The sequence below is a fragment of the Acomys minous genome (assembly GCF_964271855.1).
Source record: "Acomys minous genome assembly, chromosome: 1".
Taxonomy (NCBI): Eukaryota; Metazoa; Chordata; class Mammalia; order Rodentia; family Muridae; genus Acomys; species Acomys minous.
The window spans coordinates 154,014,421-154,028,629 of NC_140483.1; the positions used below are offsets into that span (position 1 = coordinate 154,014,421).

Consider the following 14,209-nt stretch of genomic DNA (forward strand, 5'->3'; position numbering starts at 1 on the left):
CCTATCAACAATCAATTCAACAAAGGTAATAAGGATAAAATCCTATATTAAAACCTTCCAAAGCCTCTACTATCGCAAGGAACTACACATTAAAACCATTTATATGTAAAGGAGAGAAAGACTGAGAACACAAATTTGCATGGCATATGCATGAGGTAGTTCATTAACGCGCATGTTTCTCTAGCTAATTACATTATTAAGTAATGAAGTCTGAACCTGCACCAGAAATACAGTCAACTAATTATGAGCATCGCTGGGAATTTTCCCTCAGTCTCCCATTGGCTACAGCTTTATTTGAATAATCGACTTCAAAACAGGTCCTCCGGGTCAGGGGATGTGTAGTGGAAGTTCCAAAGGCCACATTTGTAGTGGAAACTCGTGTCTTGTCTTGAGGCTCTACCATCTTCCTACCCGTGAAAATAGTCCAGAAGGAGATCTGTCTGATGACAGGTATAGGCGATTTACTGCATCTAATCAAAACCAACCGCACCGCAGTGCTCTCCACGCTGGCTGCTGTATATTACAAACAGTGGCACAACAATGGGGATTGATGACAGAAACCGCAGAGTAATAGAAAGCTTCATCTAAGACTGTTTAGAGATCAATAAATAAAAAGCTAGGAAAGGAAAGAAAGTAGCCAAGAGTGCCTATAAATTGCGGCAGGTGCCTTGCCAATCCCCAGGGGAACGGATAACAGAGTCATTCCACATATTGGTTCCAACTCCCTCCTTCCTCGGCCCCCACCAAAAAAAAAAAAAAAAAAAAAAAAACCTTCTCAGAAAGATAAGCACATATAAAATTCGACAAAAGAGCAAAAACAAGTGTGCAAACTGAAAAAAAATCATATCAAGGTTGGTTTTTCTTTTTATTCAGCAATAAATAGAAATGGCTCTATCATGCTTAGGATCAAATCAAGTGTACAAGGCCCCTCGGGGAGCAGCGAAATGCAGGCTTTGTAAGGGCCCAAGTGACCTAGGTAGAATGATCCCCAGAGTCTACGCTACCCTTCTATTTTGAATCAGATAACCAAACACAACCCCTAGACTTTGTGGGCACTCCTGTCACCCTATATTTTTAAATATCTCCTGCAGATGTGCGAGTTACAAACACTGTAAAGGGTGTTAACCTTGTTATGGGTGCAGGTAAGTGATACGGTCAAAGGAAAGACGCTGAAATCTGTAACGGACAGCAGAGTTCCACACGCTGCCCAGCATGCTCTGAATTCAGCTGTGTGTAGCAGACCCTCCCGGCAGAGCTGTTTGGGCACTACATTGTTTCCATTATTGGGCTGGGGGGCTGGAACATAATGTCTCAGTATGGGGTGAGCTGGATTTAGAAATTGTTATTCTAACTGTTGGAGGAAAACGGAAGAATTATTCTACTCCACAAGCTCTCTGTGCTCAGTAGCTTATTAGCTGCTATAACTAAGTTAATGCACTCATTAGTACCTAAAAGGCCACTTGCTCTTAAGGCAGGAGGGAGATAAAAATTACCTTTTGATATATTTTGTAATCTGACGTCTTCTCTCAGCTTTAGCTCTGACAAAACAATGCATTTTTCTCCAGCTCGTGTTCATAGAGAGAGCTCGTCTGGGAGAGAAATTTCCATTTCACACAGTGGCACTTACTGTCAATAAGTAGTGTCTAGTTTGGAAACAGCTAGAATTGAAACACTTGAGGAGCTGCGGGGGAGGTGAGAGAGTGGGGAGCGGCAGGAGTGGGGATGGGGTTATCAGCATGCTCAGCAAGATCTTCTGTTTGCAGAGGTGTTCATCTGTTTTAAGGCTTTTGAGCTGCCCTGTGGATGTTTCACTTCCCAGAAGACAACATTAGAGCCTTCATTTGAATGCCCCAGGTTGTAAACAGGCTCTCCGGGTTGACAACAAATAACTGAGGTGAAGTGAAGATTGAAGCATTTTACATCTCTCCAGGCAGGGTGGCCCATGCCTTTAATCCTAGCTCGGGAGGGAGAGGAAGGAAGGTCACTGTAAGTTCAGGGCCAGCCTCTAGGACAGCCAGGGCTACAAAGAGAGACCCTGTCTCAAAACAAAACAAAACAAAAACCCCACATATGTCTACTTTATGATAGGAAGATGTAAAAAGATTTCCAGCTTTGGTTAAAACTACAGACTGCTGTGGCGGCACACACCTGTATCCCCAGCAATTAGAAGGCTAAGGCAGAAAAACAGGGTCTTTGAAATGAGCTATATGAAGCCACCTCTGAGTTTGAGGCCAGCCTTAGTTTCCAATACAACTCTGCCCTGAGACCGGCTAAGAAGGTGGTTCAAGAGTCAGGCTCTCCAGAACCTATGCAAAAATCCAGGTAACAGTGGTGCCCCCACCAAATCCAAGTATTTCCCAGGCTTGTCTGCACTGCAAGCTCTGGCTTCCCTAGGAGCCCTGTCTCAATGTCTAAAGTGCTGAGCAATGAAGGAAGACACCTAACATCAACCTCGAGCCTCCATAAACACATGCATAAACATGCTGACACACATATGAACACACATATACCGAGGCACACCACACCAACACACACACACACACACAACCACATCACATCACATTTGGAGCATGACCCTCTAGTCTGAGAGCAGCACTAATCCAGCAGCCACTCAGAAGCAGGCAGGCCCAGCACTACCATTCTCTCATGAAAGCTTCGTAGGGTGTTAAAAAGGGGGAGAAAAAGCATGGAATGGGACACATCTTCTCCCTTCTAAACAAGGAAATGAACTTGGAGAGCTTCTGGTGACTCGCTCAAAACTCACAGAGGCCTCTCAGTCTCCAAAACTCTTGTTTCATATTCTTAGCAGTCTCATGTGCCAAGTCAATTGGCACAGTCAGGTGAATCCAAAATACAGAGTCATATTCTAGCGCCATCTACTTAGCGAAAATATTTGTAAATGGTTTTAAAAGAAAGGAAGGCAATATAGCTTATTAAAATGTTTCTTTTAATTAGTATACAGTAAGATACCAGAAAATATATTCCAAATGAACTGGACTTTCCATCAGTTGAGCACAGCCCATGAACACCTGATGACACGTTGCCACTGCATCCTCCTGCATCCCTGCTGGGTACCATCAGCTGAGCACAGCCCATGAACACCCGATGACATGTTGCCACTGCATCCTCCTGCATCCCTGCTGGGTACCATTAGTCAATGAGAGCCCTTTCTGTGCTAAGTCCCAGTGTGGTCTCAGAATCCTTAAAGCCAAGAGCGGTGATGCAAGCCTGTAATTCCAGGAGGGGGAGGGCTACGCAGGAGTTCTTGAGCCCAAGAGTTCAAGGACAGCCTGGGCAACAGCAGGATCATCAAATCTCTCACACAGAGAGAAAATGCCTTCCACAGAGCCATCAGCTCTCAATGCTCAGAAGCAGCCGCACAATGAAGCTAACCTGCCACCTGTTATGCAAAGACACTGATTTCGATTTATGCAAGAACTTTTTAAGCTTTTATGAACTATGTCAAGATGAGACAAGAAGAGTTCCAAGAAGGGAACTCTTTACTTTGGTAGAAATGGACGAGAGACAGAGGATGAGGAGAGAGTAATCAGAGCGCGTATATATTCAGAGGCCACAGCTAGGAGGTGGATTTCATTCTAAATTCTTTTGGATGTTTCAATACTCTTAAGTAGAGAAGAGTATTGTATGATTCATACTTTAGAAGTTGGTTTTGTTTTGTTTTTGTTTTTGCTGCAGTGTGGGGAAAGCACTGGAGACGGCAGCACAAGCGTAGACATGGGTCTTTTGTTTGGAGTCAGGGTATTACTATGCAGCCCAGGATGGCCTCAGCCTCCACCTGTCAGGATTACAGGCATGCACCGCCACACTTCCAGCTTTTCTATACTTTAAGGAAAGGAAGTGATTATCCTAAATCCACTTTTTCCATCTCAGTACTAGGGATTGAACCCAGGGACGGGCGGGGACACACACACACACACACACACACACACACACACACACACACACACAGAGTCAAGCTCTATACTATACTACCGGACTCAATCCTCAGTATCAGACACACTAACGGGGAGAAGCCATAACAGAAGGGAGAAGATCTGGAGGACAAATGCTTCCCAAACCCCAAAGCTGATCTGTCCCCATGAACCATCCCTCACTGGACTCCTCCTGTATGGGAGGGCAGCCAGTGCACTCAACACTCTACACAAATTCTCAAAGTCACCGCCCACTCCCTGTTCTCCCTTGACCTCTCAGTGCTTTATGCATTCTCTCTCACATGATGCTCCTATTGGTCCCTAACAGGACAGATGCTGGCATACTTCTCTTGAGTCTCAAGACCTTCTTGGTCCCAGTATCTAGCACACATAGTGGTAGACCCAGACTCCAGATGGTTGTTAATGATGACCCAGTGTGGTGGTTAGTTTTATGTCAACTTGACACAGCGATGGTCATCTAGGAGGAGGGACCCTCGACTGAGAAAACGTCCCCATATGACTAGGCTGTAGGGCATTTTCTTAGTGATTGATGGGGGAGGGCCCAGGCCACTGTGGGTGGGGGCATCCCTGGTCTGGTGCTCCTGGGGTCTATAAGAAATAAGCAGCACCTGCCTTCAGGTTCCTCCCCGACTTCCTTTGATGGTGAAGCCATAAGCCAAATGAACCCTTTCCTCCCCAAGCTGCTTTGGTCTGGGTTTGATCACGACAGTAGAGACCTGGACGAGGACACCGGTTAAAGTAATTCCTTCCCCTTCTTTCATCACTTGCTTGAAATGGAAAACGTGAGTCCTTTGACCTGCCCCTGACAGCCTACATCTTCTCCGAAGAATAAAAAAATAAATAAATAACAGGCATATGGGACGTTCAAGCAGGCAGTTCTCTCTTTCCCCACTGCGTTAACGGAAATGTGTGTCAGGCATTTCAACACACCGTCACCTAAGTCAGAACGGGGCCCACAGGAGCATCTGCCATGGAAGCTTTCAGACTCCACTTCCTGCTGCCATTTCAAGTCCAGAGGAACAAAGGTCTCCATACTTCAAGTCCCTTTTCAGGGGGGGGGATACAGTGATCAGGAGGAGACAAACACTGTCCACACTGTCCATCAACTATTTCTTCTCTGATAAGGGGAATCACATCACCAATCCCAAAAGCCCCTGCCTGTCACATAGCTGTCCCCTTCACAAGCATTCTGCAGCCAACTTCACAGTCCCAGGGTGTGTTTGGTGGGATTCCCAATTCCTGTAGCTTTAGAACTTGGCTAAAAATACAGTGTAGGCTGGCGCATGGCCCAGATTTGGAACCCCAGAGAAGGCTGAAGGGTAAAATAGAAGGGTCCCCACTTCAAGGGGAGGAAGGCGATGGGAAGCTGGGCCTTGTGGTGACTCAGGGGAGGAGTGAAAGCGTGCTTCTCCCCCCGCCCCACCCCTCTACTCTCAGTCCAGACAATCCACACCATGGAGTCCTCTCTATAAATCCCAGGGTTGACATATGCAATTTGCTATATATTTTTTCTCTCTACTTGACTGGTACCCTGATAACTTGATTCATGTACATACAATGTATCAGGGTCAAATTACAGTAGTTAGCATTCTCTTATCCTTAGACATTTAGTCATTCATTATGTCGGAACCTTTGACTTCCTTTTTTCTAGTTATTTTAAAAATTATATTTTGTTCCCAGGGCATTTGAAAGTGTTTACAATTTGTTGTAAACTAAGGAAGATTGCTCAGTCAATGAGGCACTTGCTGCCATATAGGGCCTGAGTTCACTCCCCGGGACATGGTAGTGTATGTACACTTGTAATCCCAAGCTGGGAAGAGAGATAGACAGAATTTGGGGTTGCACCATCCCCAGGTCCCAGTGAAAAATTCTGAATTTAAAAAAGAAAAGCAAGCAAGCAAGAAAGCTATGCATGGTGGCGCACGCCTTTAATCCCAGCACTCGAGGAGGCAGAGGCAGGAGGATCTCTTTGAGTTCGAGGCCAGTCTAGTCTACAAAAAGTTTCCAGGACAACCAAGGATACACAGAGAAACCCTGTCTCGAAAAACCAAGAGCCATCCAAACAAAAACAGTGGATGGCTCCTGAGGAATGTTAACACACACACACACACACACACACACATACACACACACACACACACACACACACACACGGCATGATGGTACACACCTGAAATTCTTGTGATTCTAGTGCAGAGTGAGGCAGAGACAGATAATCCCTAGGGCTGGCTGGTGAACATGAGAGACTGTCGGTGGAGCACTGGGCCACATGTGCAACAAGTACATCACCACACACTCCGCATCCTCCCCTTCCCAAGGCTCAGGGAGGGAAGCAGAAAGAATAAAAACTGGAGCAAAATTCTGTCTTCTGGACATGACAGGGCCACTGTACTGTACACTCAGCTGGGGTGGTCTGCACCAGACCCGTGTAAGATCAAGCCATCCACCGGTCTCAGGAAGTTCCGCCTCTAGGGAGCAGTGGACAGCTGTTGGCTCCTTGGAGAGGAAGAATCAGTTTTCTGTAAAGGTGCGGTCCCTGGTATGCTGACCACCCTCCAGGGAATAGCCCACACCCACGTGCAAGAGCAGCACCCCCTGGACTCGGAGGAAGCTTATGTTTAAAAAGGAGGACATGGAATGAGAAAGGGTTGAAAAGAAGGAGAGGAGGACAGATCTAAGGGGAGTCAGGAAAAGGAGTGGGGTGGCGAATCCAATGAATGCGCTGCGTTAAATTCTCAAAGAATAAATTAAAATCTATTTTTTTAAGAGAAACAAAAATAAGTAGTTTTGAAGCAAGAAAACAAACGTGAGAGACCCTGCTTCAAGGAGCAGAAAGAACGGTACCCAGCGGGACTTCTAGAACACTTCCTCGTCTCCGGTGACACTGTCTTATTTTCTGCCTCCAGGAAATGAACTTCGGTTTAATCTTAAACTTGTTTGTTTGTTTGTTTGTTTGTTTGTTTTGAGACAGAGTCTCTCTACAAAGCTCTGCCTGTCCTGAACCTCACTATGTAGACTTGGCTGGCCTCAAATTCAGAGACCCTCTCTCCTCTACTGGGTTAAAGGCATGCTCCACCATGCCCAGTTTAATCTTAATTTTTTTTATGCCAAGGTTTTATTGTGTTTGTTTGTTTGTATGCATCTCCATCAAGACTTGCCCATCTTCCTCACCCTCCCTGCCTTAGATACTTTTTGTCTTTTAGATAATGGCCAGATGATGGAATACAGGGTGTAACTGCGGAAATTGGTCAGCACCCCTGATGCCTGTAGCACTGAGCCTTTCCACACAGCTGCATGTGCTTTTGAGAAAAGTTTATTCAGATCATTTCCTCATTCTTTACAAATTCTGTGTGGAGGTATGTCTGTGCAAGTACCCAAGAGGGACAATGACGTGGGATCCCCTGGAGCTACAGGGGTAGGCCACCGTGGACGCTGGGAACTGAATTGGGGTCCTCTGCAAGAGCTGTACACACACTTCACCACTGAGCAAGCGCTCTAGCCCCAATTTGCCTGTTCTTTGACTAAATTATTTTTCAACTGAGTGTTTCAAGTTTCTTATATATTCTAGATACTAACCCCTTGTTGGATGAGTAATTTGTAAATGACTCCCCCAGTTCTTTAGGGTATCTCTTCCCTCAACTGACTGCTTCCTTTGCTGCTGCCAGACATTTTAAGTACTCTGTAGAGGACTGTTAATTCAGAACATGGCTGTTCTGGCAAGAGATCACATCCAAAGATCTTCTAGGTTTGTGTGATCCCTCTGGAATACAAACACGCCTTTAATCCAGGAGACAGAAGCAAACAGACCTGAATTCAAGGCCAGCGTGGTATAGAGCAAGTATCAGGTAAAGAAAGGCTTAGGTCCAGGCGTGGTGGTACATACCTTTAATCTCAAATGAAGGTAAAGTTTGTAGAAGGAAGCACCCATGTTTGAAAGTGATGTCTAATTGAGTGGCAGAAAAGGTGATGAATCAGAGAAGATTTGACAGAATAGGATACGCCCAACTCTCATTAGAAGAGAGAGGGAAGCTGCTTAAGAGACAGTTTTTCAGAGAGAGGAGGCAGTGCTTTACCAGGACAGTAATAGAGAGATGGGCTGCAGAAAGAGAACTCAGGTGAAGACAGAATGAGCCAGAAAATGAGAAGAAGCCAGAAGATTAGAGCTGATTGTTGAGTTAGTTTGAGGCCAAGCAGAGCAATTCTGGGCTGAGAGAGAAGCCAAATTAATAAATCAGCTGGGAGAGGAGTTTGAGTCAGAACAGCTGAGTTGAACCAGCCAGCCCAGAGCTCAGTAAGAACAAGTAAGGGTGGTCTTATTAAGCAGTAAGTCTTAGAGGCTGAAAACATTCTAGGCCTAGGTTAGATTGTACGGAGGCCAGAAACTTCCAGGACTAGGCCTAGGTTAGTAGAAGGAGGCAGTAAGACTCCCAGACTACAACTTAAACAGAAAAATAAAAGTTACTCTTATAGTATTCTGTCTTAATTATCCATTGAAAGATACTCTGAAATTAAAGTGTACCCTTATAACTTCATTTTTTTTGTTGTTGGTATTTGTTTTTGTTTTAAACAAGACAGAGTTTCTCTGTGTAACCTTGGCTGTCTAGGAACTCGCTTGGTAGACCAGGCTGGCCTCGAACTCACAGATCCATCTGTCTCTGTTTCTCATGTGCCATGATTAAAGGCATGTGCCACCACTGCCCAGCCCCTTATAATTTCTTAACTCTGAGGATAATAATAACATCTCTAAACATGATAAACTCCAATAAGTCATAACAGCATCAAGACTAACTTAGTCATATAGAACATGATTTTTTAGCTCTGCAATAAATTCAGTAAAAATAGAGATTTTCTTTTTTCATCATTACTATTTTAGATACTTTTCTTGTTGTTGTGATAAAACACCTGGCAAAAGCAACTTAAGGAAAGAGAGGGTTTATTTTGTCTCACAGTTTGAAGGGATATAATCCATCCTGGTAGAAGACATGGCAGGAGGAGAAGGGGCCAGCTGGTCACACTGTATCCACAGTTAGGAAGGAATCAGGAGAAGGGGACCAGCTAGTTACACTGTATCCACAGCTGGGAAGGAAGCAGGAGAAGGGGGCCAGCTGGTTACACTGTATCCACAGCTGGGAAGGAAAGAGCATGGATGTTTGTGCTCTGTGAGTGCTCTCTCTCTCTCTCCTTCTTAATTCAGCCCAGGACCCCAGCCTGTGGAACAATACTCCCCAGAGTGAAGGTGAGTCCTCCCTCTTCAATTACCCTAACCTAGGAAAATCCCTCAAAGATACTCTGGGAATCTCCTTGGTGACTCTAGAGTCTACTAGTTGACATCAATATCAACTATGAAAATTACTTTTTTGAATATCAAAAGTCCCTTCAGTCTAGAAAATATGTAAGACATAGATTACCCAGGATTGCTGCCCATAGAAATGATCCTTAAAAATCAGAGTTTTAAAAAATACTTCAAGGGCTAAAATATGCCCAAAAGTGTCATATCCAGATGGTTTTCCAAATGAAATCCCCCAAATCTTTAAAAATTCTACATAGCAAGGGAAAAACTGCTTTGGTATTTTTAAATTCAGAATGTCATTGATACTAAATATAACAACAAAATGGTGCCCCTTTGAGTATCAGTGAAGAAGACTAAGTAATATGTAGCAAATACAGCCCTGATTAAAATAATAAGAAGCCAAAGTCTCAAAAATAGCTGATCCTAACAACACTGATCAGTATCAGAAAATGTATTAGTGAAACTCACATCATTGATTAAAAGGAAATAAATGTACAGAGCCACCTTCACACATGCTTAAAAGACATGATAAAAAAATAACTAGTGTCTGATTTTTGAAAACTGGTAAAATGAACATGGATGCACACTTCCTTAGGATTATATGGAAACCCAAGAAATTGCTGGAGATGAGAAAGTAAAAGGTACAAAAATAATCACAATAGTAAACAAACAAACAAATAAACAAAAAACAAGTAACAAAGTAACTGAAAACCCAGCCTCTGAAACTCACATCTCTGGCCTCAAAGTCCAGGTCTGCCCCTGGTTGTGCGACCTTACACAATGTAACCTGGATGCCTGGAAGAGGGCAGCTTTCTCATCCAGAGTATCTATTCACAGGGAGGGAATGTGCTTAGAATGTACTCAGCACATAGTGCAACATATGGCACATAAACAGGTATCGAACATCAAAAAGCTAGGATCACAGCCAGTGGCACAGCTCGGTGGGTAAGGGGCGCTCACTGCCAAGCCTGATGACCTTAGCTGGATCTCTGGAGCTCACATGACAAAAGGAGAAAACTGACTCCATCAAGCTGTCCTCTGACCTCTACACACACACACACACACACACACAGAGAGAGAGAGAGAGAGAGAGAGAGAGAGAGAGAGAGAGAGAGAGAGAGAGAGAGAGAGAGAGATGCATAAATAAATAAAGGTAAATTTACTTTTTTAAAAAGCTGAATTCATTTTGAAACAACAAAATCATTCCCATACAAGTCAGAAACAAGATAGAAAGCATTCAATGTTAACACCACTGCTTAGGTTTTCACTCTGGAAACACTAGCCACGAGCCTGTAATAGAACAATAGAATTTCATAAATACAAAAGATAGGGTCAGTGTTGACAGACACTACGACACAGACCCTGAAAACACCAGACAAACAACTGAGAACATGCCAGAAACAAATACGATGCATTGGCGTTTTTGAACGTATCTAATGTCCCAAAGGGACACTGAGAAGGCCACCTCAGGGCACTATGAGCAGGGAACTGAGGCTTTTGAAAACCCACCTTGGCAATGTAACGTTGGAGATTCCCACAGGCCCAGGGCTGTGCAGTGTGAAACGCTGTCTCCCGAGACGCTGAGAAACCCTTCTTTGCAGCTGTAACGGACCTGGCCACCCAGCGTGGAGCTGTAGTTCCCTAGGATGTAGCCCCCGGCGACTTCAGGTGGGATGCCACAGTCTATTTCTGAAAACAAAACCAACCATGTCAACTTCTTTACTTTATGAATGTGAGTTTTCAGACTTCTCCACCATACCCTGTGCCTCACACCCCTGGGCCCTATTTGAAGAAGAACACAGATTCATTTCCTTGTGTCTAGCATATTTCCACTGGCTGCCTTCGTTGCTCTGCTGGATCTGCATACATAAGAGCATCTACCCAGGGATAAACAGAAAGAATTTAGCACTCAACCCTGAATCACGCTCACTGAAGAGATGCCTTGTCCAATGAAATAAAAATCTGATTAAAAACTATCTTAAATCAGATGTACTTTCTTAATTTCGAAGGTTACTTTGGAGACACTGGGTTCTTGCCAGACCTAATAGGGACCAATTAATACCAAAATACATGTTAATTGCTGGAGTTATTAACTGGAATTAATAAACGTCAGTATTTTTGTTTTTTGTTTATTGGCTTGTTTGTTTGTTTGTTTTTCAAGACAGAGTTTCTCTGTATAGCCCTGGCTGTCCTGGACTCACTCTGTAGACTTCAAATTCAAAGCAATTCACCTGTCTCTGCCTCCTGAGTTCGGGGACTAAAGATGTGAGCCAGCACTAGGCTCATTTGGCTTTTGTTTGTTTGTTTGTGTATTTTTTGTTTTTTCGAGACAAGGTTTCTCTGTGTAGCCTTGGCTGTCCTGGACTAACTTTGTAGACCAGGCTAGCCTCGAACTCACAGAGATCTGCCTGCCTCTGCCTCCCGAGTGCTGGGATTAAAGGCATGTGCCACCTCATTTGGCTTTTTAAAAACATGACTTTCTCTCTTATTGGGTCATTTGTTTCATTTCAATAAACTGAAATGTGTGAAGATGATGTCTACTCCAGTGCAGAACTATAAACATCAGACCATGAGAAAATACCACCCAACAGATCTCACCTCCAGACGACGCCGTCTGTGACAAACACCCACCTGTGCATGAGGTGGCATCTATGCTTGGCTGGAAAGGCTCAGGCCCGTTCTTTGCAAGGTACCCTTCCATGCAGTAGCATTCAAAGCTCCCAGGAGTGTTGACACACTGACCTCCATGTCTGCACAGGCCAGAAACTTCACACTCATCTATGTCTTGAGACCCATGCCAAAATGTAAAGAGAGGAGGAAAACAAGAGAAAAGAAGGAAGGACATTTTTCACTTGTTCATTAGCCCGAATAAATGCATGCACCTGCTCGTGACTATATTGTCATTTTATTTTGCTCCTTATGGGTTCTTCATGTAAATTCTCCATACAAAAGACACTGAAAGCATAGGATATGTTCAATAAATACTTGCCGGTGTATTCTGAGATTAACACACAGACACACACAGACACACACACACACACACACACACACACACACACAGACACACAGACACACACACACTCACACACACACACACTCACACATACACACTTCTAGTTCACTGGCTCCCAATAAAATGGGACTCAAAAATAAACTACATTGAGGGTTCAGGATGTAGCCAAGTGGTAGAATGTCTGCCCAGCACAAATGAGTTCCTTATTTCAATGCCCAGTGTGTTCTCTCTCTCTCTCTCTCTCTCTCTCTCTCCCCATTACAAATGTAATTTTAAAAATTAAAAAACTGAGGCTGGCAGGCATGGTGCCACAGGCCTTTAATGCCAGCACTCAGGGAAGCAGAGACAGGTGGATCTCCGTGAATTTAAGGCCAGCCTGGTCTACAAATAGAGTCCAGGATAGCCAAGGCTACACAGAGGAACCCTGTCTCAATAAAACCAAAGAAACAGAACAAAAAACAAAAAACCAGTGGCTGGGGAGACAGCTCAGCAGGTAAGAGCCCTGGCTAAGCTGCTAGAAGAGCTGGGTTCGAGTCACCACATGGTGGTTTACTGTGAACTCCAGTTCAGGGATCCAACACTGTCTCCTGGCTTCCATGGGCACACGTGGTGCACACACATGCATGCAGCCAAAACATCAACACACATAAATAAAAAATAAAAGAAATATTTTGTTCATTTCAGCTTTGCTATAAATATTAGACTACAAAGCCAGGCATGATGGCGCATACTTGTAATCCACCATGAGGCAGGGAGCATGAGTTCTAGGCCAGCCTAGACTGTGAAATGTGATTCTGTCTCAAACGAAACCAACTACAATGTTGGGGAATGCCGTCCAGCAGTAGAGCTTTGACCTAGTGTACATGGGGATCTAAAATATATAGCACTACCAAACATAGACCCACATACATACACCACCACCACCACCACCACTACCACCACCATCACCACCACCATCATCACCACCATCACCACCACCACCACCACCACATTCACCACCACCATCACCACCACCATCACCACTATCACCATCGCCACATTCACCAGTACCACCACCACCAGCACCACATTCACCACCACCACCACCACCACCACCACATTCACCACCACCACCACCATCACCACATTCACCAGCACCACCACCACCACATTCACCACCACCATCACCACCACCACCACCACCACCATCACCACCACCATCACCACCACCACCATCACCACATTCACCAGCACCACCACCACCACCACCACCACCATCACCACCACCATCACCACCATCACCATCACCACATTCACCAGCACCACCACCACCACCATCACCACATTCACCAGCACCACCACCACCACCATCACCACATTCACCACCACCACCACCAGCACCATCACCACATTCACCAGCACCACCACCAGCACCACATTCACCATCACCACCACCACCACCACCACATTCACCACCACCACCACCATCACCACCACCACCACCACCATCACCATCACCACATTCACCAGCACCACCACCACCATCACCACATTCACCACCACCACCACCATCACCATCACCACATTCACCACCACCACATTCACCACCACCACCACTATCACCACCATCACCACCACCACTATCAACATCACCATCACCACTATCACCACTACCACCACCAACAACAACAACAACAACAACAACCAACAAAAGCCTTCAGCTACTGTAAATTAAGGATATTTTCACCCTAAGCTTAAGTCTAAGAGGAGCTGGGCACCATGGTGACCACCTGTAATCCCAGTACTTAAGAGCCTGGGGCAGGAAGCTTGTGAGTTTGAGGCCAGCTTGGACTTGCTAGAAAGCAAGACCCTCTCTTTAAAAACCAAAGGCTACTGCTAAAGAGACTAGGAAGACTAATGGTTCCTCCTGCAGAGGACCTGGGTTCAGCTCCAGGTGCCTCACAGATGCTGTAA

General features: G+C 44.9%; 1 protein-coding gene across 6 annotated transcripts in view; it reads right to left on the reverse strand.

Moving 5' to 3' along the window:
* SUSD1 (sushi domain containing 1) overlaps positions 1-14,209 on the reverse strand; it is a 120,014-nt gene that overhangs the window by 80,829 nt on the left and 24,976 nt on the right. For all 6 annotated transcript variants that reach the window (XR_014773102.1, XR_014773103.1, XM_084749701.1 and 3 more), the window contains exons 4-5: positions 11,875-12,027; positions 10,753-10,932 (exon numbers count right to left, since the gene is read on the reverse strand). Coding sequence is in view for 4 of the 6 variants with exons in the window: in XM_084749701.1 (XP_084605827.1) it covers positions 10,753-10,932; positions 11,875-12,027 (333 nt within the window). In the remaining 2 variants the exon portion in view is untranslated. The remainder of the gene's footprint in view (positions 1-10,752; positions 10,933-11,874; positions 12,028-14,209) is intronic.